The 26962-nt window shown below is 38.5% G+C and overlaps 1 protein-coding gene and 1 non-coding gene across 2 annotated transcripts; one reads left to right on the plus strand and one right to left on the minus strand.

Moving 5' to 3' along the window:
• The first annotated feature begins 20402 nt into the window (after positions 1–20402).
• Positions 20403–21224, plus strand: LOC114259324 (uncharacterized). The gene is made up of 2 exons (XM_028199338.2): positions 20403–20514; positions 20587–21224. Exons 1-2 carry the CDS (start codon positions 20403–20405, stop codon positions 21222–21224), a joined length of 750 nt encoding a protein of 249 aa, XP_028055139.2.
• A 4170-nt stretch (positions 21225–25394) lies between these two features.
• LOC114301701 (uncharacterized) lies at positions 25395–26670 on the minus strand. The gene is made up of 2 exons (XR_014345168.1): positions 26217–26670; positions 25395–26141 (listed from the first exon to the last, which is right to left on the minus strand). It is a non-coding gene; the product is annotated as an uncharacterized LOC114301701 (transcript).
• Positions 26671–26962: the final 292 nt, after the last annotated feature.

The following is a 26962-nucleotide window of genomic DNA, read 5'->3' on the forward strand; positions in this document are numbered from 1 at the left end:
AATTAATATTAATTATAGTATTTTAGTATTTTAATTTTATTATAATAAAAAAAATTAATTATATATTATATACATATAAATATATTTAATAAATATAATCGGAGCATAGAAAGTAAAATCCGTCCCCACCCCACTTCTTCATTGCAACCAAAAACTCATACAGGGCGGGGAGGTGAATGCGAGGGCAAAGCGGAGCGAGGGAAAATAACCATTCTCACATGTCACAATGTTATATTTATCATAGCCTTTTAATCTTTTTGGGTTTTTTATTTAAAAAATTAAATAAAAGTGTGTGCATTTTTATTTAAATTACAATAAAATGTGTCACACTTTTATAAAAATGTGTCACACTTTTATAAAAATGTAATTACTGTGATAACTTAAACTGACCTCTCTAAGGTTTGGACAAAATATGATAAATCTCATAATTTTTCATAATTACGTCGACCTCCCTTTTAGTTAGGTTAAAGAAATTGAAACTAATACAGATAGTGCGAAACACATAAGAATAAAGAAGAAAGATATACATTTAAGTGTAAAAGAAATGATAACATTATTTTTCATCCATGTGACTAATAAATTGTCGATGAAAATGTGATCAAGTGATATGTGGAAAACTCTAATGCTGTGTTTAGTTGAGAGATTTCGGGAGGGATTTGGAAAAAGAAAGGAAAAATGTGTGTGAAACTAAGTGAAATATAGTTATATTCTATTCACATTTCACCAAACTTTTCATTTTTCCTTTCCAAATCTCTCTTCAAATCCTCCAATCAAACACAGCGTAAGGGAACCCTAGTGTGACTATGGTAACATTGTGAAACTTAATGTATTTTCTTAAAATTTTAAGAGAGGTTAGTGTAATTTATCATATTACTATGTTTTTTATTTTAATGTGGAATCCAATTTGAACTTCCTCTTGCATTGTATTTTTTCCAAACTGTTTACATTCAAGTAATTTATATTATTAACGCTTTTTTGTAAAAAAATGTGGTCGATAAAAGACATGAAAAATGTTGTAAAAATCATCTCATTTCCCCATTTACATATAATTTTATTTTTTAGCACATTTGTTCACTTGTTCACATGGAGGGGTGCTTTACATGAGTTTCGAAATTAGTCGAGGTACGCGTGTATTGGCCTAAACACCAGGTCATAAAAAAAAAAAAAAAAACGCAAGTAAAAGGGTCTCATGTATATTTAATGTAAGTCACATTGTCTTGTGTTTAGAAGTATACAAATTAAATAAAAAAAAGATTATATATACAATTGCCTTTTTATATACCATTTCATACAACACATACACAACTAGGTATTAATGATAACTATGGGCTTCATATGAATGTTTTCAATATCCTACTAATGAATATATACCACATCAAATGATATATAAAATGTGATAGAAGAAGATGATCATTGTAGAATTACTCTAAACATATTTTATTGAATATAAAAAATAAAAATAAATAAAAAATGTAAGAGTAACTCCAATGGTATTCTAAATCTTTGAGCCAAACTAAATTTTATCTATACCCTAACAAAAACTCCCCTCTAATAGTGTGACAATTATAAACCAAAATTTAACTAAATTTAACATAAGATTTGCCTTTTCCAAATTTATCAGTTCACTAGATGTTTTTTTTTTTAAAATATATATATATATATATATATATATGTATATGTACTGGTTAAAAATTGAAATGAGAATTGACTCTGCATAGCATTGGTACTATTAAAGTGTTGTAGATAAAAATGTCTTGGAGTTTTCTTAAGTGTGCAAGTGCACACCATGTGCCACTTACACAAAAAGTGTAAGTGTAAGGTGTAAATATAAGTATAAGGTGTAAGTGTAAGGTGTAAGTGTAAGGTGTAAGGTGTAAGTGGGTTGCACATGGTGTGCAACCTCAAAAAAGGTATAAGTGTAAGGTTTAATTTTTTACAAAAGGTGTAAGTGTAAGGTGTAAGTGTAAGGTATAAGGTGTAAGGTGTAAGTTGCACACCATAACCGATATGAGAATGGACTCTGCATAGAATTGGTACCATTAAAGTGTTGGGCCCTACATAAGTACACTTAACATAAGTACATCTAGAATTGGTACCACAAAATTTTTTTAATATTTAAGAATTTTTTTAAAAAAAATTTTAGACACACCTAACATAAGTACACCTAAAAAATATAATATTTGTAAAAAAATTCACTAAATACCAAAAATATAAAAATATGTATGAAAATTTAGTATAGTTTTCGTATTGTATTTATTAATTTTTAAAATATTTTTTCACAAATATTTTACTAGTTAGATACATCTATGTAAGGTGCATTTAAAAAAATTTAAAAAAATTACTTAAAATTTTAAAAATATTTATTAAAAAAATATGAAAAAAAAACGCTATCAATTTTTAAAAAACTGAATTCAAAAAACTAAAACCAAACATATTGATTGATTCCTTGGTATGACATTATTGAAGGAATAATATTTGCCCTTCATTTTAAACATTTGGATTTGGTGATTGTTTTGGAGCCATTTAATATTTTAATGGCTAAACCTCATACAAAATATTTTAATGTTTAATTAAAAATTAATTGGCAAGTATTTTTGGAAACATTTAAAATATATTTCAAATTTCGCCTAAAGCATGATAAATTGGACCAAATAATTGGCAACGTGAATTTTATTTTATTTTTTTAATCAACTTTTAAACAATCCATTTTAGGGATAATCACTCTATTTAGTTTTGAATTTTCAATAATAGTTTTTAATTTTTTTATTTGTATATATATATATATATATTTTAATGAACTTTAATCTTATTAAAATCAATATTTTTTTACTAATTAGATTCACTTAATCTAAAAACACTGAAAAAGTAAAATATTTGTGAAAAAATAAAAAATCAATAAATATAATGAAAAACCAAAATGTATTGAAATTTTGTTTTGTTTTGTACTTTATAAAATTTTAATGATTTTTTTTTTAAAATTTGCAGATGTATTTAGATTAAGTAAATCTAAAAAATGTAAAATAATCAATCACATATGAGTAGGACACTTTGTGACAAACATCTACACAATATTTAGTTCTTTCCAATTATCGAATTCAAAAAAAAAAAAAAAAGATTGATTATTTATAAATCTTTACTTCCTATTTTAATGAGCCACTAGGTAAAATTGAACAAAAATTGTATTATTATATAACATTGCACGTAACAAAAAAATATTCAGGCAATCATATTATTTACAACATTAAACAAAATTTTTGGAGTGTTCACTGACAAAAATAATCTTGTGTCATTGTTTGAATTTGTGTCAATTTCTTCATTTTTTTCTATTATATAACAATTCAGCTTATTTCACTTTCTACCTTTAAACTATTACTCATTATCTGCTTATTCCTGAAATATTAATTGAGTTTACTAAATTTTTAAAGTATACAGATCAAAGTCTATTTAGATCTTGAACTGTTAATTAAATTTAGGAATTTTTTTTTAAAGTTCCTAATATTAAAATTTTAAAGAATAAGTGGCATGCAATATTTTTATAATGGTTAGGATTCCTCAACATTTTTTCAAAAAAAATTGATTTAGAGAAATTTCAAAACACAAAGAAAAGATTTGAAATTTCTCTAATTTGTTCAATTTATCTAATTTTCTGTGTTTTCAAAGTTCTTTTTTGAATTTTTTCTGGTTTGCTTGCAAATTTCTCTATGTTTACTCACAATTTGCTCTGTGTTTTGACCAATTTTTTATGATTTACTCACAATTTTTCTCTGTGTTTTGACCAAACCAGAGAAAATTGTGCTTTGACTCAACTAGAGAATGGAGCGTGCTGATAAGAAAGCAACCAACCAGATGATGCCATTGATAAACCCTAGATTGATCAATCCCCTTTCAATTCAACAAAAAGCTTCAATTCAAACTAAGAATTAAAATTAAAAAACAAAAACCCATTAAAACCCTAACCCAAACTTCAATTCCCTCGGTTCAACCTATCGAAATTGAAGGAAGAGATCACGTGTTTCTAGAAGCTTGGTGTTCTTGAATACAACACCAAGCTTAACATAACATATAATTGAACTATGGAGACGGGATGGATTCGATGAAAGTAGAATTGGAGGAGGCGGATTGGTAAAGTGGGAAATTGATTCTGAGAATGAAAAGGAAGAGAGAGAGAGCCAGGAGAGAGAGTGATCGATGAGGCAGAGAGAGAAATAGAGTTAAGTAGGTTAGTGGTACAAAAATGGGTGAGAGACCTTAAGCTACAAAAAAATAAATACTTTGGGTTCTTCCATTATTAAAAGTTAAAGAGAGATGTTAAATTAAATATCATTTAAATCTATTAATTCTCTAAAATATTTAATTCAAATTTATTTAGTCTATGAAAGAATTATACAAAATATAAACTCATAAGTAATAAATTAGTAAAAGCCCATACATAGTTAAGATTTTATTTCAGAAAAATCTTAGATTTTTATTACGTCCTTAAAAATGAGGACAAGAGTTCTTTTACTAAATTTCCTTTATAAGAATAAGAGTAATTATTTATAATATTTTTTAGCTTATCTTCTACAATAGCTAGTTGCTTGCCTCCTCCTCCTCCTTCTTCTTCTTCTTCTTTTTTTTTTTTTTTTTTTCTTTCTATTATATATCAAATTTCATCAACCCCTTTATGATTAGGCTAAGAAGTCAATCATTGATACCAATTAAGGGCTAGTTTGGCATACCTCAAAAAATCCAAAAAACTAAAAAATTACTAAAAAAGTTCAAAAGTTATCACTATTCACCCAAAAAAAATATTAAAAAATTAATTTTACACAAAATTATTACAAACAACTCTAACGTCCCCACAGATACAGAGCTGACTTTTTTGGAAAAATTGCATAGGCGGTGTGCACAAATAACACAGTATTGTTCGGCCCGTGGGGGCCCATCACGGGTCCCTTTTTGATAATCCGAACCGTTCAATGTGTAGAACTCGTCGAGTACTATGTACTAATAAAAAATCACGTTGATCAAATATCGCTAACTACATGATCAAATCAGTTTTGTATAAAAAATGGATAGTGTTATAGTTAACGATTGAAAAAAAACTAATCCGATCAGATAACTATCGATATCTGATCAACGTGATTTTTTACAAGCATATAGTACTCGACGAGTTCTACACATTGAACAGTTCCGATTAGCAAAACGGGACCTGTGGTGGGCCTCTACGGGCCGAACAGTATCGTCCAATTCAATACTCGAAAAGGAGGAAACCATCTCTTAACCTATACTCCGCACACGATGCCCCTTGGGACATCCCACCATACTGCCTATTCTATCTCAATCTTCTTCTATATATTAATTTATATAATTTTTTAATACACATTTTTTCGTAAAAAGTCAAAAAGTTATCCCAAAAAAATTATTTTTTTCCTAAACTTTTTAGTCCAAAAAGTCAAAAAGTACACTTATTTAGGACATCCCAAACAATCCCTAAAACACAACAAAATATTTTTTAAAGACAAAATAGAATTTTAAGATTTTTTAAAAATAAAATCTTAACTAACTATAGATCTTTTACTAATTTATATTATTTATGAGCTTATATTTGATATTTATAATATTTTCAGGGACTAAATAGATTCAGTCAATAGTTTAGAAACTAAACAGATTTTGATTTATATATTTTAAAGATTTAGTAGACTCAATCGATAGTTTATTGACTAAATAAAGAATTTAATAATAGTTTAGGGGTAGAAAGTGAAATTAATCCATAATAATTATTTGATTATGTGCATTAACAAATTTTGTTTGGGTCGAACAGTGCTAGAGGCCTAAAACAATATTCAAATCTATGACGGCCCAAGACTTCAACATTTTTGCACAAAATTGCAACCCATTCCGTATATTCTGCAGTGAGAACATTGGTTGCCCAGCCCAAATGGGCCAAATCGAGCCCAAAAGCCCAAATTGGTCACAACATTGTCTGGCTGAGTTTTCTTTTTTTTTTTCTCGGAAACTTATGCGATAATTAACGATATTTTTCATTAAATACTATTAAAAAAGTATTACTAATTATAAGTTGAGTAAATTACAAACACACCCCCTAAGATTTACTTAAATTACAAATTACTCAATGTAATTCTAAAAATTACATTATGCACCGTAAGGTTTCTAATTTTATAATACATAGGTCCTTTTATTAATAAATCATCAAGTTAATCAATAGTTTTTAATAATGTTAAAATTTTATTTCAATTAATAATTCAGACAATTTTATTATTGTATAGATGAACAGTTAGAAATTTCACTTTTTCAATTAATTATGTTAAATAAAAAATTCTGAAAGGGAAGTATTTGTAATTTTTCAAACCACGGGGGTAACTCGTACTTTAAACAAACCTCAAGGGTATATTTGTAATTTATCCTTATAAGTTTTAGTGACAGTTTAAAAAAAGCGTCACAAAAAAAAGTAACTAATTTTTAACTTTCAGCGGCAGTTTGAAAAATTCATCACAGATAAACATCACTAATTATAAGTTTTAGCGACAATTTATAAAAACCGTACTAATTGACAATTTTTAACAGCATATATAAAAAATAGTCACAAAAAATTATTTTTAAGTACAATTTCACTAAGACTTATTTTTAATAAGACTTGATGGGAATTAAATCAAACTATTAAGACATATTGGTAGTTTACTCTGTTTTTTTTTTAGTGAACTTGTTTAATATTTTAGTCAAATTATTTTATTTTTACGTATATATAATTTAGATGTACTTAAAAAAGTAAAATTTTTGATATTTTTTTTAAAGGGTAATGATTGGTGGCCATAAATTCTGTGGCTCAAATTGTCCGAAAATGCCAAAATGACATTTTCAGGCCATTTGAGCCACAGAATTTATGGCCACCAAACATTTTCCTTTTTTAAAATAATAATAAATACACAAATTACAAAAATTTAATGAATTTTTAATTATTTTTACACTTATGCTCCGTTTGTTTTGACATAAAATATTTTGTCAAAAATATTTTACTCATTTTTTGTTGTTTGGTTAAACAAAACAACTAAAATATTTTTTAAGAAAAATATTTTTGCATAATTTTCTCAAAAATAACTTATCTTTAAAAATGTCGTCAATCAATTTTTACAAAGTTGACTCTTATGCACTACATTTTCAACACATTTATCTTTTTCAAATAAATATCTCAACTTACTAAAAAGTCATAAATGACACTATATTGAATCAAAATTTATCTTTTAGGTAACAAAATATTTTTGTTTCAAATGTCAACCAAACGCCGAAAAACAAAAGTACTTTTTTTTTTTTTATGTAAAACCAATTTATAAGAAAAATATTTTTTATATAAAATATTTTACGTCGAAATAAATAAAGCCTTAAGTACACCCTTGTTGACAAATATTTTTAATATCAATTTTTTTACATGTCAAAAAAATAATTAAAAAAATTAAACACAATATACTCATGAAAATATAGATTTTGTGGCATTTGAGTCGGTTATGTATTCTTATTGCTTTTGTAAGGGTAAATTACAAACCCATTTTTTGAGGTTTGTTTAAATTATAAATTATTTTTTATTATTTTAAAAATTATATTATGTCCCATGTACGGGGAGCAAATATTCCGGCAAGCCCGTACCTTTTTCTTCCAAGCCTTTGCCTATCCGATCGACCTGCGAGCACGACGGCGGTGAGCTACCCGGCGGTGTGTGACCGGAATACCCCTCCGACGATCAAGTTAGACACACACAGGGATATAGAGAGAGAGAGAGAGAGAGAGAGAGAGAGAGAGAGAGAGGATTGAGTGTTTTGTGTATATCTCACCAAAATGTTTGTCTGCCTCAGCATGGGGGGCACAGACTCGCTGATATACCTTCTGCGCTCCAAATCTACTCCCATTAGTCTCTCGACACGTGGTGCTGCTATCCCATCTGTCAGCGCAAATCTAGCTGAACATCACCTAACCAAGCTGCCAGCCCACACTACTTGGAGCTCGGCAGGCGGGCTGCAGCATCTCGGCTGCCAAAGGTCGTTCTGTGTTGCAAGCCAGAGCGCTCCGCTCGCCAAACGCAATGATGACCGAGCTCGGTTGCATTCCGGCTTAGTCGAGCTCGGGACAGCTCATGCTAGTTAGCCGTCGACCTTCCAGCCGGGCTAACCCATGAACCGTGGAACCCAGTGAGGCAGCAGACACCTCGGTCGAACCATCACTCGACCGGTCTCTGCACCCTGAAGGCAAGTAGCTCGGTCCAATCATGCCTTGCCTTAACCGAGCAAAACTTGTCGGGATAGTCCCATGCTACCACGGCCCAACTGTGTTCGGCCCAAATCTGTCTGGCCATTACCACGGCCCAATCCAGACATAAATCTCCCTCTCAATTGCCCCTTAATCCCGTCCGCGCAAGCGTGACTGGGATTATTTGTCCTGACTGGGGTTAACTCTTCCTTGGTCCTCGATTTGCAAGACGACAACCGGGCTAGTTGATATGACTGGCTTCAAAACTTGCTCGGTCGTCGCCTCATCTGCCCTCCTGTCTCTTCAACTCTGACGCCACCGCTACTGGGGACACGTGTCTCTCGCCTATTGGCCTCGAGCAGCCAACCATCATGTCCCTTCACATTCGAAACGTTTGGCGCTCTTTCACCCTTACAAACATGCCATAACTCACTTCCTTTCGATCTAACTGACTCCCCTGCGTTCTAGTTGTTCCAGAGCTCTTGTGCCTCTTGCAAGCTTCGTTCCTGCCCTCCCTTGCATTCATGTTCGAAGAACAAGCTCCTGCCCTTAACTGGTAAGTCCTTCGAGCCTCCTTTTTTGCTATTTCATTTGATATTTCACATTTTAGGGCACCAAATCCGTAGGTTTTAGGATATACCCCCCTCCCCAAAACCCTCTCTTGTCCCTATTCTCTTTGATGTTCTTCAGTCCCAGTGATGAACACATGAACACACCAAGAACTGGAGCGGACCGGGCTCCAGGTCACTTTTTGATCCAAAAAACAATTAGACCGAGCAATTTACAAGTTTGCCAAAACCTTAGTAGAAACCGAGGTAGACAGAGGACTTGGCCGCTCGACCGGGCTAACAACTGGTCTGCTTGAGCGACTGAGCTCCTTGGTTTACCTTCGCGACCGAGGTGGTCTAGTACTCTTTATGACCGAGCTGAAGTCAAGCTCGTTTTGCGCGACTGCGCTTCCATTTACATTTGCCATCCTTTTCCTGCAGAGTCCAAGGGGACCACTAACCAATTACCGAGGCTCTCAAAGACCGAGCAGCCATTAAACTCCAGTCTGTGCCAAACCACCTCAGCCGAGTTAAACCAGCCGGCTACACATGGGGCGGTTTCGCTTCCTTGTTGACACTCCAGCCGCCTTGGCCGTATTCTAGGAAGAGTATGGCATCCCGGCTGACGTCCACCTAGAGCTCGGCGAAATTGAGACAACCCCTTGGGGCAGATTAGACCAGTGCCCCTTTACCGTGCTATCCATCATTGAAGGAGGCCTCCGCTTCCCGGTCAACCCACTGATGACCGAATTCTTGCGCCGCACCAGGCTAACACCCACTCAAGTCTCAACCAACACTTACCGTATAATCAACGAGGTCCACGAGTTGAACAACCGGCTAGGAACCAATTTAGGTTTAGCCGAGATACTCCATCAATACACCCTTGGGCACACGGGCGACGGCTTTGCCTATTACTTAAAAATTCGACCGGGCGAAGAAAAAATAGTTACTGGCACCCCAGACAAGGACTTACACAACGACGACTTTTTCTGGGTGTCCGGCAATTATGAAACGGCCGAGGTGCCGGGCTGGTATATCAGCAAAAATTTCGGCGAGACATGTAACCTATGCTAACTGCTCGATCGATTTGCTATATTTCATTGCTCTGTACTTAGCATTTTTTCTTCTTTCCTTTACAGCAATCGATGCCTTGCAAGCCAACTACCACTTCCCCAACGAAGCTGCCATCAGAACCGTGTTGCGATAGCGCAACCGGGACTGTCACGACTTGCTCGGCTACACCCCAACATACCGGTACTCAGCTCCCCACCGGAGTAAGGTCACAGACTTTCTCCATGCTCCATCACCTCCTCCAGACCCCACACTGCCAGACGTCCCCCTCATCCGTTTAACCGAGGCAGAAGAAATGGCAAAGATGAGCCGTATCAAAAACCTACTCACAGCAACCTCCACCGAGATGCCGAGCATTCTAGCCCGCTCTCCGGTTGCCGGTCAATCTAACGAGACCGTGGTTGCGTTGGCTTCTCCCGCCGCCGGGCAAGCCAGTAGAGACTTTCGCCGAGCTGACAAAAGGCCTCGTGCAGACCCTTCTGCCGAGCTGGTTGCGGAGCTCAATACTGAGCAACTTGCTGTAACGGTCGACCCAACGCCCGCGTGGAAACTGCAGCTCAAACACCAGGGCAAGGAGATCCCGACAACAGCTTCCATTAAGGGCGACAAAGAGCATCTCCTCCCATTTGACCTCACCAAGGCCCTTCTCCTACCGAACGATATGGTCGGCAGCGACCATGTTCCAGACACCTGGTTGGTGAAGTCATCGGTCAAATCCATGACTACGGTAAGAATCTCAAACTTGTGCTCAAAATCACACCAAGTGTTTGTTTGGTTTTCTTTCTGATTAATCTCTCTTCTTGCAGGCCATCCAAAAGCAACACTTGGTCATGATGCGCATTCACCGGCTTCGGCAGAAGGCAGTTGACTCTGCTAGCCAAGTTCAAAGCCTCCAAGCCAAGCTCGGGAGAGCCCAGTCTTCATTGCAAATGGTGAACTCCAACAACTCTCGGTTGCTCGGCCAGCTTGGCTCTGCCGAGAAGGAGAGAGACGCGCTCCGGGCCGAGCTAGATGCGCTAAAACAATCACGGGAAGAGGATCTGAAGGGTGCAAACTACGCCGGTGTCCTTGAGGCCGATGAAAGTTACACGAAACAAGTCCACGCCACCCAAGACATTTTCTTCAAGGCTGGGTAGAAGTCTGCTTGTGAACATCTAGGCCAGGGACTGAGGACCGACGTGTTCGCCACTCCTCCAACTGCCTCCCTACCGAGCTATCTCGTGCCCTACGCCAACGACATCTTCACCGCATTGCAGGCTGAGGCCGAGGAAGAAGGCGACGATGAAATCGAGAAAAATGCAGAGGAGGAAAATCGCATAGTTCAGCCCGGCCAAACAAAGACCGGTGTCCAAGACCAAACACCAACAGTCAACCTAGAGGCAGTCGAGGACGAATTCACTAACCTTTCCCCCCTAGCTTAGTTTTCTTTTTCTTTCTTCCTTTTTGGTTGACACATGTAACCGGGCTATCCACCCCTCCTCTTGTAATTACTTTTCACATCAATGAAAAAGCTCCGTTTTCTTCAAGTGTTTACACGTTCTTCATGCTAGATAACGTCAGCTGTCAAAATACCTCGGCAAGACTAACCACTTGATCTAACTTATTTAACCGGAAAATACATTGCAGTTTCTAGCACAAAGTTGAATAAATCATCAACTCACTCAATCGGAGTAAACATCTCGATTGAGAGTCTCAGTTGAGCAAAACATCAACACATGCAACCGGAGTTAACATCTCAGTAGAGCATCTAAAAGTTGAGCAAAACATCAATTCATTCAACCGGAGTTAACATCTCGATTGACAATCTAAAAATTGAGCAAAACATCAACTCATTCAACCGGAGTTATCATCTCGGTAGAGCATCTAAAAGTTGAGCAAAATATCAACTCATTCAACCGAAGTTAACATCTCGGTTGAGAATCTAAAAGTTGAGCAAAACATCAACTCATTCAACCGGAGTTAACATCTCGATTGAGAACCTAAAAGTTGAGCAGAACATCAACTTAATTAACCGGAGTAGAACATCGCGGTTTTAATTTCAAAATCAACCGGAGTAAAACATCTCGGTTGAGAATCTCAAAATTGAAAAGCAACAATCAGAATGCTAAGGCAAAGATGAGACACTTCTATATATTGACAAAAAAAATATTACATTCTGAAGTGTAAGGCAAAAAATTCCTTTGCACAAAAAGAAAATAAAAGCTAAAAATAGTACAGTTTGAGGTTGGCTGCATTCCATGGCCGGGGTATTCCTCTACCTTCCAGGTCCTCCAAGTGGTATGCCCCCTTACCCTCCAGACCGATTATCTTGTAGGGTCCTTCCCAGTTTGCGCCTAGTTTGCCGTCACCTGGCACCAAGGTATTGCCCATGACCTTCCTCAAGACCCAGTCACCTACTTTGAACAGTCTAGGGTGCACCATTTTGTTATATTTCCTTGAGAGCTCTTGTTGGTAGGCGGCCACGTGGATGAGAGCCTTTTCCCGGCATTCCAACTTCCAAAGGTATGACCGCCTCCATGCCATATGCCAAAGCAAAAAGTGTTTCCCCGGTAGATCGCCGCAGGGTTGTTCGGTATGCCCAAAGAACGTTGGGGAGTTCCTCGGCCCATTTTCCCTTGGCTTTTTCAAGCCTCTTCTTCAACCCATCAAGGATGGTCTTGTTTGATGCTTCGGCTTGACCGTTAGACTGGGGGTAAGCCGGGGTAGAGTTGTAGAATTCAATCTTCAAGTCTTCACAAAATCCTCTGCATAGGTGACCGTCAAATTGGGTGCCGTTATCAGAGATCAAAATTTTTGGGACGCCAAACCGCGTTACCATATTCTGCTAGACAAACCGCTTGACGTCTTTCTCCTTGATTGTTGCCAAAGGCTCTACTTCAACCCATTTCGTGAAGTAGTCTGTGGCCTCGATGAAGAACTTTCGGTTGCCTGGTGCAGCTGGGAGTGGCCTCACTATATCGAGCCCCCACATCGCAAAGGGCCAAGGGCTGGTGAGGGGAAGAAGTTCTCTGGTCGGTTGGTGAATTTAGTGGGCAAACTTCTAGCATTTCTCACACTTGCGAACATACTTCTATGAGTCAGCTTGCATGCACAGCCACCAGTAGCCTTGCGAAATAGCTCGGTAGGCCAAAGATCTACCCCCTATGTGACTGCCACAGATGCCTTCGTAAATTTCGTACAGGAAGGCGTCCACGCTGCTCGAGTGCACTCACTTTAGATAGGGGCCGGTAAAAGGCTTCTTGTACAAAGCGTCTGACGGAGAGAACCAAAATCGCTCTGATTTCACTCAGATTTTATGTGCTTCCTTCTTCTCGGCTGGAAGGGTCCGGTCTCTGAGAAAGAGGATAATAGGGTCCATTCAAGAAGGACCTAGCTCAGCACAGAGTACTTTTGTCTGCCCAGTTTCTTCAATGCTGGGCCGCGGAAGGAATTCAATCAAGAGAGGGTTGGGAGATGTGCTATCGACCATGAAAGCAAGGCCAGCCAATTCATCTGCTTGGCCATTTGCTTCTCGGCCAATTTGTTGGACCCTTATTGCCTGGAATCACTTGATGTGGTCTCTGACCAGAGCCTGGTACTTCATCATTCTCTTATCATTTGCTTCGTAAACCCCAAAAACTTGGTTAACCACAAGCTGAGAATCACTGTAAACCATTAGCTCGAATGCGTGCATCTGAAGCGCACTCTTGAGCCCAGCCAAAAGCGCTTCGTACTCAGCCTCGTTGTTTGAGGCCAAGAATCTGACGGTAATGAAATGTTTGATAGTCAGCCCGTCTGGCGAAATCAGAACGATACCTAGCCCGGTACCGTGACGGTTCGAGGCTCCATCAACAAAAAGTTTCCACATTTCGCCAACAAAGAGCTTCCAACAGTCTGAGGGGTCCTAAGAGGCTTGAAGGTTGATGGGATCACGGTTGTTCGGCTTCAAGTTCTGTGCTGAACGGTTCCACTTCAGCCCCCCTCGGCAATTCGGCGCCGGACTCAACAAGTTGATCCGTAATGCCTAAGTCCATAGGCGAATCGCCGGGTTGTAGTATTATGCCGGCTGCAGGCTCTGTGCTGAGTGGTTCCATTTTTCCCCCTTGGTGATGCGGTACCGGACGGAGCGGGTTGGTCGGTGATACCCGACGCCGTCATCGCATTACCGGGCTGTGGTACTATACTAACCAAAGGTTCTTCGGCGGAGCGCGCAAGTTCCGCGTCGCCGACATCGCCTAGCTGTGTTATTGTGCTCTGGCCTACATTCACCTCCTCATCTGCCGCGGCAATATCCACCGGGCATACCGGATGAGTTCCAGGTGAGAACTCAGCCACGAAGTCTGCCAATGTCTGGGCTTTTATGGCAATGCGTGGTTGGAACTTGACGTCAAACTGTCCCAGTTCGATCGCCTACTTGAGAATTCGACCGGAGAAATCCGCCCATTCGAACAAAGCTTTGAGGGGGAACTCGGTCAAAACGATGATGGTATGAGCATGGAAATAGTGCGCCAACTTCCTAGAGGCTATCATCAATGCCAGTGCAAGTTTTTCCAGCGGCAAGTATCTCGACTTTTCCGGTAGCAAGGTTTTGCTGACGTAGAAGATGGGGAGGTGCTTGATTCCTTCTGATCGGACAAGCACCGCACTGACTGCATGCTGGGAAACAGCCAAATAAAAGTAGAGTTCTTCGCTAGGTTTCAGTGTGACCAACAGGGGCGCTGAAGACAAATACTCCTTGAGCTCGGCTAAAGTCCAGTCACATTCTTCATTCTATGAGAACTTTGATTTCAGAGCTTGAAAGAAAGGGCGGCAGCAATCTGATGACCGGCTTATAAATCGATTAAGCGCGGCAGCCATTCTGGCCAGATACTGCACGTCCTTAGCCGAGCTAGGATACTTTAATTCTTGTACGGCTCTGATTTGTGTGGGGTCTGCCTCGATGCCTCGGTTCATGACAAGGAAGCCTAAGAATTTTCTAGATCCCACGCCAAAGGCACACTTGGACGCATTCAGGCGTAGCTTGTGTTGTTTGAGAATGACAAACATCTTGGCCAAGTCGGATAAGTGGTCTGCTTGATGCCGGCTCTTAACCACCATATCATCTATATAAGCCTCCATTGTCCGGCCTAGCAGAGGAGAGAACATCTTAGTCACCATTCTTTGAAAAGTTGCCCCGGCGTTCTTTAAACCAAAAGGCATGACTCGATAGCAGAAGAGTCCCCTTGGTGTAGTGAATGAGGTGATCTTGCGGTCGGGGCCATATATGGCAATCTGATGATAACCGCCGTAGGCATCTAAGAAACTGAGCCTGTTATGTCCAAGCGTCAAGTCCACAAGCTGGTCTATTCTGGGCAGTGGAAAGCTATCTTTAGGGCAAGCACGGTTTACGGTTTTATAGTCGACACAAACTCGCCACTTCTCATTCTTCTTTGGTACAACCACTATGTTTGAAATCCACCTAGGGTAGTGCACTTCCTGAATAGCTCGTGCCTCAAGCAAGTTCTTCACTTCCTCTGTAACTACCTCGGCATGATGCTGCGCCGATCTCCTTGTTCACTGAATGACCGGCTTGGCTCTGGGGAAGACGTTCAAGTGATGGCAAATAAAACTCGGATCGAGGTCGGGCATGTCATAAGGCGACCACGCGAAGACTTCGATATTGGCCATCAAAAACTTAACCATCTCGATCCTTTCTTGTGTGGTAAGGCTTGAGCCGAGCAAGAAGAACCTGTCCGGACTCTCTGTATCAATTCGCACTTCGACCAATTCCTCGACGGCTTTGTCCTCGGCCCTAGTGCCCACATCGTCAAGGACTCCTCAGTCTCTCGGTCCCTCTATCATTTGGACGAAGCCCTTGGCAGTTCGGCTCCCGTTGACTGCCACGAAGCATTGCTTCGACATGACTTGATCGCCCCAAATCTCCTCAATTGCCCCCGTAGCCGAAGGAAATCTCATCACCTGATGAAAGGTCGACGCTACGGCTTGCATAGCGTAAAGTCATCTCTTTCCAAGGATCAGGTTATAAGTAGATGGCACCTGCAATACCCAGAACTCCACTTGCTTGACCACGGATCCCGCTTTTACCGGTAGGATAATTTTTTCCAAAGGCCACTCAGGTTTTGAGTTGAAACTAACCAGTGGAGAAGTTGTCGGAGCCAAGTCTGTATCCCGGAGCTTGAGCTGTTTAAATGCGTCGTAATACATGATCTCGACCGAGCTTCCCTGATCGATCAAGATGCGCTTGATATCGAATTCTTTGACGCGGAGTGTGACCACTAAGGCATCGTTATGCGGCATCTGAATGCGCTCTAGGTCCCTTGTAGAGAAACTGATTACGTCTTTTTCTTCGATCCGGCTGCGACTAGCTCTTCCAAGTGTTGCCTCAAAGGAAAACAGTCCTTTGTCCGGTGGCCGCGCTCCCGGTGAAATGTGCAACAGTACCGTGGATTGAAACCCTTCTGTCTGTCGCCCAACTTAGCAGAAAACCAGACATAATCCTCATCACAGATTTCACTAAGTATGCGATAAATTAGAATCTTAAAGACTGTGGTGATGCCTGTCCTGGCTTACAACCTTCTGTTCGCATCAGCCACGTCGTCACGGGGGTATTCATCTCGGTCATTCCGTCGACCCCTATCCCGGTTTCGACGATTTGAACCTCGATCAGATTCCTCGGCGCGGTCATTTGAACGGTTGGTCTCCTGTCCGATCGCGTGCACCTTGCCAGCCGACCTCTTGTCTGTTGCTACCGGAGTTGCCTTTGTGGTAGATGCTGCCGCATCATCTTCTACTCGGATGTGCTCGTTCATGCGCTGCATTAATTGGCCCATGGATGTCGGCTGGTGCATAGTAAGCGAGTCCCGCAGTCTATGTCCGACCGGGAGACCACGCTTATATTGCGTGATTGCAAGGTTGACCGAGCAAACCAAGATCTCGTTGAAGGTTTCCCAGTATCTGGAGTTGTATGCCTTGAGCATGTCGCTCGGCTCCATCTTGACACTGAGAAGGTGGTCAACTTCCTTCGGCATCTTAGTGTTGGTTTTGAAGCGCGTCACAAAGGCTTCTGCCAACTGCTGCCACCCTTCGATGCTTCTCTCCGGTAACCTCTCGAACCATTTCAAGCCTAACTTGCCCAAACTTGACGGGAAGATAAGGCACATAAGAGCGTCATTTGGCCTATGTCCGGCCATGACCTGGCGAAAGTGGCTTACATGCATATATGGATCAGTTTTTTCATCGTAGAGCGTGAACTTTGGCTGGTAGAAGCCCGTCGGAAGCGGTGTTGTTTCTATCTCCAGGGAGAAAGGAGTAGCGCTCAGCCTCGCCAAGTCTGTGTCTAAAAGGAGAGGCGCAGCGAGGCGGGGTGGAGGCATTCCGACCTCTTCACTGGCGTGAACCCCATAGGAGAGCCGCTGGAACGCCAGCACCCTCTGAGCCTCCCGCCGGTGAGCCCGTTCTTTCAAGACTGCCCGAAAATCCTCTAAATGAGCGGAATAAGAATACCTTGACGTCGTCGCCGAACGTGAGGGTTAATAGGTGTTGTCTTGCGCCCTGGACTTCTCTACGTGCGCATCAGAATCTCCAACCTTGTAACTTCTAGTGATTGAGATAGACGGAGTACGCCGTTGGCTCCGACTGCCTGAACGGCGGGGTTGGGTGCGCTCACTGTGGTCTCCCACTCCAGCTACACCCTTCCCTTTGACATGCCGCTTAAGATCCTCCATCTCCGCCGCCATTCGCCGGATGACGGCGTCTTGGTCCCTTAGCTTGTTTTCCAGTCGTCTGGCATACGATTCTCTCCGCCACCGATAACTGTCTAGACTCCGTGAATGACCAAAGCTTCTTCCGCGCTTATCCCGCGCGTCTCTTGAATGTCCTCCCGGAGAAGTCTCCAGGTCCGCCATCAGAGGAATGATGGCGGGATATCCTTCTCTCCATCTGCCTGACTCAGGGCTAATTCCGTCGATGGCAGATAACGGAATCTCATCGTTGTTCACCATGGACGGCGATCAGATGAGCCTGGAAGACAAGGTTTTGTCTGTCAAGTTCCCACAGACGGCGCCAATTGTACGAGGAGCAAATATTCCGGCAAGCCTGTACTCCTTTCTTCCAAGCCTCTGCTTGTCCGATCGACCTGCGAGCACGACGACAGTGAGCTACCCGGCGGTGTGTGGTCGGAATACCCCTCCGACGATCAAGTTAGACACACACAGGGATAGAGAGAGAGAGAGAGGATTGAGTGTTTTGTGTAAATCTTACCAAAATGTTCAGCTGCCTCAGCATGGGGGGCGCAGACTCGCTTATATACCTTCTGCGCTTCAAATCTACTCTCATTAGTCTCTCGACACGTGGTGCTGCTATCCCATCTGTCAGCGCAAATCTAACTGAACATCACCTAACCAAGCTGCCAGCCCACACTACTGGGAGCTTGGCAGGCGGGCTGTAGCATCTCGGCTGCCAAAGGCCGTGCTGTGTTGGAAGCCAGAGCGCTCCGCTCACCAAGCGCAATGATGACCGAGCTCGGTTGCATTTCAGCTTAGCCGAGCTCGGGACAGCTTATGCTGGTTAGCCGTCGGCCTTCCAGCCGGGCTAACCCATGAACCGTGGAACCCAGTGAGGCAGCGGACACCTCAGTCGAACCATCACTCAACCGGTCTCTGCACCCTGAAGCCAAGTAGCTTGGTCCAACCATGTCTTGCCTTAACTGAGCAAAACCTTTCGGGACAGGCCCATGCTACCACGGCCCAACTGTGTTCGGCCCAAATCTGCCCAGCCATTACCACGGCCCAATCCAGATCATAAATCTCCCTCTCTTAGGTTTCTAATTTCATAACAAATAGGTCCTTTTATTAATAAATCATCAAGTTAATTAACAGTTTTTAACAATGTTAAAATTTTATTTCAATTAATAATTTAAATAATTTTATTATTATATAGGTGAATAGTTAGAAATTGCACATTTTCAATTAATTTTATTAAATAAAAAATTCTAGCAATGAGATATTTGTAATTTTTCAAACTATAAAGGACAATTCATATTTTAAACAAATCTCAAAATGTGTATTTATAACTTACCCTTTTTTTTAAACATTTACAAGACGCTAATCCGTTTCTCTCATAGATTCTATTTGAGAAGGGAAAAAAAAATACATGTTTCTTGGTCCATATCATTCATTTAGATAAATAAAGAGGATAGAAATGAAATGATAAGAAATATAATGAAATTCATTTCTCTTATAGCTCTTATTTAGAATATATCCAAAAGTGAATATATTGCAAGCAAAAAAAAAAAAATATTTTTTTGTTATAATACCCAAGCATGACTTTTAGATAGAGAATAAATAAAAAGACTACACTCATAAAATATTAATTTGTTAATATAATATGATATAATTTATATATATATATATAGCTTAACCAAATAAGATACTAGATAGATCATTTTCTTTAATTTTTTCTCCTATTTATCCAAGCAAGATGAATAAAAATCACAATCTTTTTTTTTCTTCTTCTTCTTCTTAATTCAGGCCTCAGTTAAGGCCTCAGTTGTTAACGTTTTCATTTTGCAAATTATAAAAACAAGAAACATGTTTTCATTTATTTTTGTAAAAAATTAAAATAAAAAACTTGTTTGGTATACAAAATATTTTAAAAATAAATAAAATAAAAACAGAGCAATATATTTGATGAATTATTGTATTTGGTGATGGATGTGGTGACCAGCCATAGTGGGTAGTTGAAGGTGTTTGTCAGAGTTAGTGATCGGACGTTGTTGAAGGAGACGAGGTGGCTAGAAGGACGTCAAAAGGTGGCCAAATATCACTATAGTGACCTCCCATTGCCGGAGAGTCGTTAGAGCTTGCCACTCACTAGCGGGGGGAAGAGGTGGTGGTGGTGGTGGTGGTGGTGGTGGTGGTGGGTCATGGCCGAAGGTGATGGGTGAGAGGAGAAAGTGAAACTTGTTTTAAAAATAAGTGAAAACAATTGTTCTGTATTTTCAAAAATTTTGAAACCTTTTAGTTCAATTTTATTTTTTTTAAATGAAAAAAATATATTAAACAAGTTTTCATTATCAATTTTCAAAAAAAAATTAAAATGAAAAAAAGAAATAAAAACATTAACAAATGACTCCTAAGAGCATCTTCAGCAAGGATAGTTAAAATAACTATTCAAAATTTCACTTTACTATTTTAGCTAGTCATTTTTTTAATATGCACTCCAACAAGGGTATCTACTTTAGCTATCTTCTATTAAAATATTCTTATACTTTAACTACCTTCTTTCCAATCTAAAAAAAAAACCTAACTTCTTTCAAATTATTATTTTTTTCATTCTTCTAAATATAATTATATTTTTGTGAAAGTTACATTTTTCTACTATCGTATTTTTCAAATGGTCATATTTTTTCAACGGTCATATTTTTACAACGGTCATATTTTTCCAATGGTTATATTTTTACAACGGTCATATTTTTATACTTTTCCATTATAAATAAAACATTCCCTATCATTTGATCTTACCCTCAACTCAATTTTCTACTTCATCCAAACTTCCATATCTCTCTCTATGGCTTCCAATTCTCTTTATGATATGTTTGTAAATAACTCTGACTTCTCTGAATCTGATGATGATTTGGAGGTGCTCAAAGATGTTACTATGGATGAAGAACTACTAGATAGTGAGATAGGATCAAGCTCACGTCGTGGTTCTGTTTGAGGTCGTAAAATCATTCATCGTGATCATATTCAAGGTCATGAAAGGCTTTTTCTCGACTATTTTGCTGAATCGCCTATATATCCTCCTGAGCTATTTCGAAGGAGGTTTCAGACGAAGCGTTCACTTTTTCTTCGAATTCAAGCTGCAGTAGAAGCGCACGATCCATACTTTCTCCAAAAAAGAAATTATGCTGGAAAGCTTGGTTTGTCTTCTCTTCAGAAGATAACTGTTGCACTTAGGATGCTTGCTTATGGAGTAGCCGCTGATTTTATGGATGAATATGTGAGAATTGGAGAAAGCACTGCAATAGAAAGCTTAAAATATTTTGTTAAAGTAGTTGTTGATATTTTTTCTAATGAGTATATGAGGTCACCAAACAACAATGACATCGTTAAACTACTAGCGGTTGGTGAAAGTCGTGGATTTCCTGGAATGCTAAGGAGCCTTGATTGTATGCATTGGAAATGGAAAAATTGTTCGACTGCGTTGAAAGGTATGTATACTGGTCACATTCATGAACCAACAATTATTTTGGAAGCTGTTGCATCATATGATCTTTGGATTTGGCATGCATTTTTTGGATTACCTAGGTCTCATAATGATATCAACGTGCTAGAAAGGTCTTTTGTATTTACCGAACTTGCTCAAGGGCGTGCTCCTACAGTCAATTAGACCATCAATGGTAATGAATATTGTCACGACCCAAACCCGTCCCTATGGGTTTAAGCATCATAATCGACCAGTAATCCGTGATTACCGAAGGCATGCTTAACAGTAATGACAGTAATACAGAGTAAGGGGCTGGCGGAAGCCAAAACAGTAAATAAAAGATGTCCAATGAGCTGTGACATTCTGTATGCAAAAAGACTTTTCTGAACATATTCACATTTATAAGCAAAACATATATACACCATACGTACAAACGTCCAGGTTAGGGACCAGATCCCTAATTAGCGCAGTACAGTACAAGTCTTAAACAGTGTTACAAAATAGAGACAGAAGGGTGAAACTGAGACACCCTAAAACAGCCTTAGCTTAAAACAACTTGGAATCTCGCAGTGAGGCACAATGGTTGGCTTGACAAAACGAGAGCTAACCCGACGCCCCTAGCTCCGATCCGGTGCCTGGACACCTACATATATATATAAACAGTGAGCAAAAGCCCAGTGAATAACAATTGTGTAAAAAGGTTAAGAATGAATGTCCTTTCAGTCATTAAGCAATCATATCAGTCATTTGGAAGCCATAGCAGTCATATGCAGTACATCCCATAGCAAAACAGTACAGTAGGTTTTAACAGACCGAACAGTCAGTTGATGGCCATCATAACAGTAACAGTAGTGGTTCCAAACTTGGGAACCGACAAAGATATATGTGACAGTAGCAGTAACAGTACAGTAACAGTAAGTTGGTAAGGATGCCACGAATACAGTTTACAAATAGGACAAACATTCGTTCATTAAACAATAACGTTTCAGTAAATAGAACAGTTGATCATTCAGAAAATATTCATAATTGAACATATCTTTACAACATTGTTACTCATAGAGCACTGGGCCACAGATAGGCTAGTGCGCGTCCTCAGATGTCAACCCTACAATTACAGAGCGAACACACACTAAGTTATACACTTGGATTTAATAACTTAAGCCCTAACTTGACTCGGTGTGGTTCTACATCAATATCCTCCTTAAGATGCCTTAAACATGCCCTAGGAATGCCTAGGATGGAAAGAGGATGCAAAGAGGCACTTTAAAACACTTTTCAAAATTTGTTAAAACAGGGGTCCACGCTCGAGCGTGGCTTTCTATGCTCGAGCGGACATGCAGACAAAGGAGCTCCGCTCGAGCGTGACTTTCCCCGCTCGAGCGGACTGAAAACTCAAGCAAAAGTACTGGATGTATGCAATTCACGCACGAAGGGCGCTCGATCCACGCTCGAGCGTGAGACTCAGGTCCTCACTCGAGCGTGAACTCGTTCGCTCGAGCGGATTGCAAAACAAATGAACTTATGGGTACACGCATTTCACGCTCAAGCGTGACTTTGCACGCTCAAGCGGAAGTGCAAGACTCAGAGTGTACGCTCGAGCGTGAAGTCCTACACTCGAGCGTGGGTCCAAAATCTGGAATTTCCAGATTGAACCTCCAAGCACAAACTCAACTTTTCAAACATAAAATCCGATCCTTTTGGGCTAATTTTCTGGAAAACACTTTAAAACCCATAATATGACATGTTTCAAAGATCAATTTTGTAAAATCAAGCCCAAAGGTAAGTCAATTAATCACAACCTTCAACTCAAAATTCAAGAACATGAAAAACAATGCAAAACTCATACATGCATGAGTTCCCATGAACTCTTATGCTCTAAGACATGATAAAATGCAAGTTTGAGCTCAAGAATATGATTAATTCATGGATCAAAACCAAAATAGAAACATGCATGTGGGAATTTCATGAAAATGACTTCAAAATGTCATAATATGAACATGCATGCATGGAACCACTCTTAATTCAACACTTTACTTTAATTCTTGACCTTAAGCTCCTATTCCTCCATGAAACATGCAAGAAATGACTTGAATTCATGAACGAGAAGGTAAATATCCTACCTTAGGTCTTTAATTTTAGGTATAGAAGCTCAATTATGCAATCAACCTTCACATCTCCTAAGTCTCCAAGCCAATTCTCAATTGAAGCTAAGTTTTCTCCTCTCTTACTCTTTCCCTCGGTTTGGTCTCTAGAGATGAACAAGAATGATGCATCAAAAGGCTCAAAAACAATGCTGTAGGTAGTGGCCCACTAATGGCAAAAGGGTAATTAAAGTAACTAATGTGATTCAACATTATTTAATCTAATTTAATCATTCTAAAACAATTTCAAATTAAATCTACCATAAAATCACATAAATTCTAATTAACATAAAACACCACTCGATTTCAGATTCGATCGCCGATAGGACCTTCAATTTGCAATTCAAAGATAAAATATGAACAGATCATTTAATGACTAACATATAGAAATGCATTTAAAACAGTATACTCATGCAATCAATTCAGAATCTCAGTCAAATCAGCACTTATCATTCTCAGTCATAGTTTAGTATTAATCAGAGATGAGGGTTGTCACAAATATACAATGAGATACTATCTCGCCGATGGTATATATCCACAATGGTCAACATTTGTGAAAACAATTCCTTCTCCTCAAGGAAATAAGAAAAAACTTTTTGCTGCAGCTCAAGAGGCGACAAGAAAAGATGTAGAACGTGCATTTGGAGTGCTTCAAGCACGATTTGCAATTGTGCGTCGACCGACACGTTTTTGGAATACTAAAATGCTTAAATATATTATGAAGGTGTGCATAATTCTACATAATATGATCATTGAGGATGAGCGGGATGACAATAGAGTAAAAGACTTCAATTATGATCAAATCGATGACAGTCCCCGTGTAACAGTGTTACAGGAGAGAACTACTGAACTTATGGAATTCATTCAATGTCATCATAACATTAGAGACAGGCAAACACATTCTCATTTCTAATCGGACCTTATTGAACACTTGTGACAATTACACAGCGAGTTGTAAAAGCTTTGAATTTGAAGTTTCATTTTATGTAGTATGTTATTAGTTTTGAATGTAATCAGTATATGCTTTTAATTTATGTGTAATTTTATAATTCTATATGCCTTTTAATTATATAGTTATCATTTTAATTCTATATGCCTTTTAATTATATGGTTTTCACTTTAATTATATGCCTTATATATATATATATATATATAAATAATTAGCAATGTAGAGAAAATACAACACAAAATACCAGCAAAAATACCAGCAAAATAGTAGCAAAAACACCACAAAAATAGCAACAAAACAACAGCAAAATCAGTTCAAAAACATGTAGCAAACCTGTAGCAGCAAAACAGCCCAAAAACACCATCAAAAGCTAGAAGATTCATATATCTTAAAAATGTTAACAAACTGTAGCAGACCTGTGTCTCACATAGCATATCATTCCATTAAATTGTATGGACAGAAACCAATGTTGAGCTTATTAGTCCATACAAAAGCAAGCAAGTTGACAAGGCCCACAAATTTGAAAGAAAACAATATCTCTCGGCAATTCCCTAGCAAAAATGTAAGGTATAACTATTACCTTCAAGACAGTTTAACCAACAGCTACTAAAAGTACTATTATTGACCATAAACAGAGATTTTCTTTTGCAACTCAATCAAGCTAAATCAAGTTTCATCTCAAATTCTTAACTATTTTGCCATGTTTACATGTATTCTCCTTCAAATTTCCACTCATTCTTGGGCAATATTATATTCCAATTCAAATTTCCACTCCATTCAACGGATTTACAATGGTCAAACTATTTGATTCTCTCCAGTCAACAGATTTACACTTAGTTCTCACAATATTTTATTCCTGGTTTTATTTTACTTTTTTTTTTACTTTCCAATAGTAGATGCATGCATGCAGTAATCATTTGGATAAAAATTAAAGAGACCTGCATTGGCATCCTAAAACCATAAATCTTTTACATATATACATCAATCCATTTCATTATGATTCTGCCCAACCACCAAACTACACCTCAAGCTTAAACACATCACTCCTCCCCAATATCATCTTTGATGATCATTCATCAATGCTCAAAGCTAAACCACAATTAATCAATTAGTACTAGATGTTGCCCCGTCTCAACCACAACCTATTTTTGGATTCAAAAGCTAAGAACAAGTAACACTTAGTACTTCCATTAAACAGCACCAAAACAACCCAAAAACACCAGCAAAATAGCAACAAAAACAGATTAGAAAACAAGCTAAAAATGGCAGCAAAGAGCAGCAGAACAACACAGCACAAACAACATCAGATTAGACAACTAACATTGTGTACCAAAACATTGCTGAGTTCAACATCTATCCTAGACAAAAGCCAAAATATCATATATCAAGTTTCTAGCCTACTAGACAAAAGGCAAAATATCATAAAGAGCAAAGAAAGAATGAATACTAATTCATTCTTCTTTTCTTAATGATTTCCATCTGCCGAGCACGATAAAATTCTTGTTGGATTTCCTTCAAGCCATTGAGATCCATCAAAATAACTCTTTCGTCCTCTTTGAAAAGTTTCATTTCATGCTTTTCAAGTTCCACCTTATGCTTTTCTTGCATAATACGAAGTTCCACTTGTTTTTGAACGTACACTTTGTCAATCATTTCAATTTTCTTGTCAATCATTTTCTTTTTGTCTTGCTTGATGTCCTCCAAAGTTTTTGTAATACTCGAATGTACGCTTTCTTTGTTCTTTCATTTATTCAATCGCTTCTTTTCAGCCTTCCTACCGGTTGGTCTCTCCAAGTCTACGAAAGCATTAGGTGAGACATCGTCTTCCCCTAGATTTATCAAATTCGGAGTACAAGGAGAAGAGGTTGTCCCTGTTCTTGGTCTTTTTTGTTGTTTTTTCTTCTCAGACTCTACCACCCATTTTGGTTGATCCCTTAACATAATCCAGCAGTGTTCGAATTGGAATGTAGATTTCTTGAGTTCCTTGTACATAATTTTCGCCTTGCAAATCTGAAAATTAAATAAATAAATAATATTTAGCAACTTCACAAATAATAATAATTGTAGATGTACAATATTCAATACCTTGTCATCCTCATTTATGCCACTTTGATGCAATGATTCAATTTGGGCATAGCACCCACAAAACTTATTCATGGCAAGTTGAATGGTTGACCATCGATTCATAAGAGAATTTTCATTTCAATTAGACTCAAATTTCTTGTGCTCATGGAAAAAATCCCATACTCTTTTCCAATAGGTAGAGCGTCTTTGCTCATTCCCATGTACCGTATCTAAACTAATATTAAGCCAAGCCGATACAAGGAGTTTGTCTTCTTCTATTGTGAAGTTTCCTCCACGTTGAGGTTTCTTTGACAAAGATTCAATTTCAGCAGTAAATTGAGACTCTTGGGCTAATACTTGAGTATTTTGATTCAAATATTGAGATTCCATTAGATAATGTTCATCAATGTTGGGCCTTAATTGTAAAAGATTGGTAAAGTAACCATCTTGTTGTGAATCCATACCTATGATTGAATAATAAATAAGAATTAAGAAAGCAGTGTAGAGTAGAGAACAATTTATTTATTTATTTATGTTTCCATTGAATTGACCAAAAACCTATCAGCACACCAAAACACAATGAAACATGCCAAAACAATAAGTCATTACAAGTTACAACATGTGCTAGGAGTATCAAACAAAAGTTATCTCTATTTCCCATTTTATTTATAAATAGATTGAGAAAAAAAAAATCTTAAACTTAACAAAAATTCTAATAAAGTAGAAATGATAAGAAAACGTGTCATCACTAATCCTGTGGCTAATCA

The sequence above is a fragment of the Camellia sinensis genome, chromosome 11 (genome assembly GCF_055761805.1).
Source record: "Camellia sinensis isolate YWXY chromosome 11, ASM5576180v1, whole genome shotgun sequence".
Classification (NCBI taxonomy): Eukaryota; Viridiplantae; Streptophyta; class Magnoliopsida; order Ericales; family Theaceae; genus Camellia; species Camellia sinensis.

Coding starts and splice junctions, on each gene's coding strand:
- LOC114259324 (XM_028199338.2), top strand. CDS start 20,403: ATGGCTTCCAATTCTCTTTATGATATGTTTGTAAATAACTCTGACTTC. Junction 20,515..20,586: donor GGATGAAGAACTACTAGATA/GTGAGATAGGAT, acceptor ATCATATTCAAG/GTCATGAAAGGCTTTTTCTC.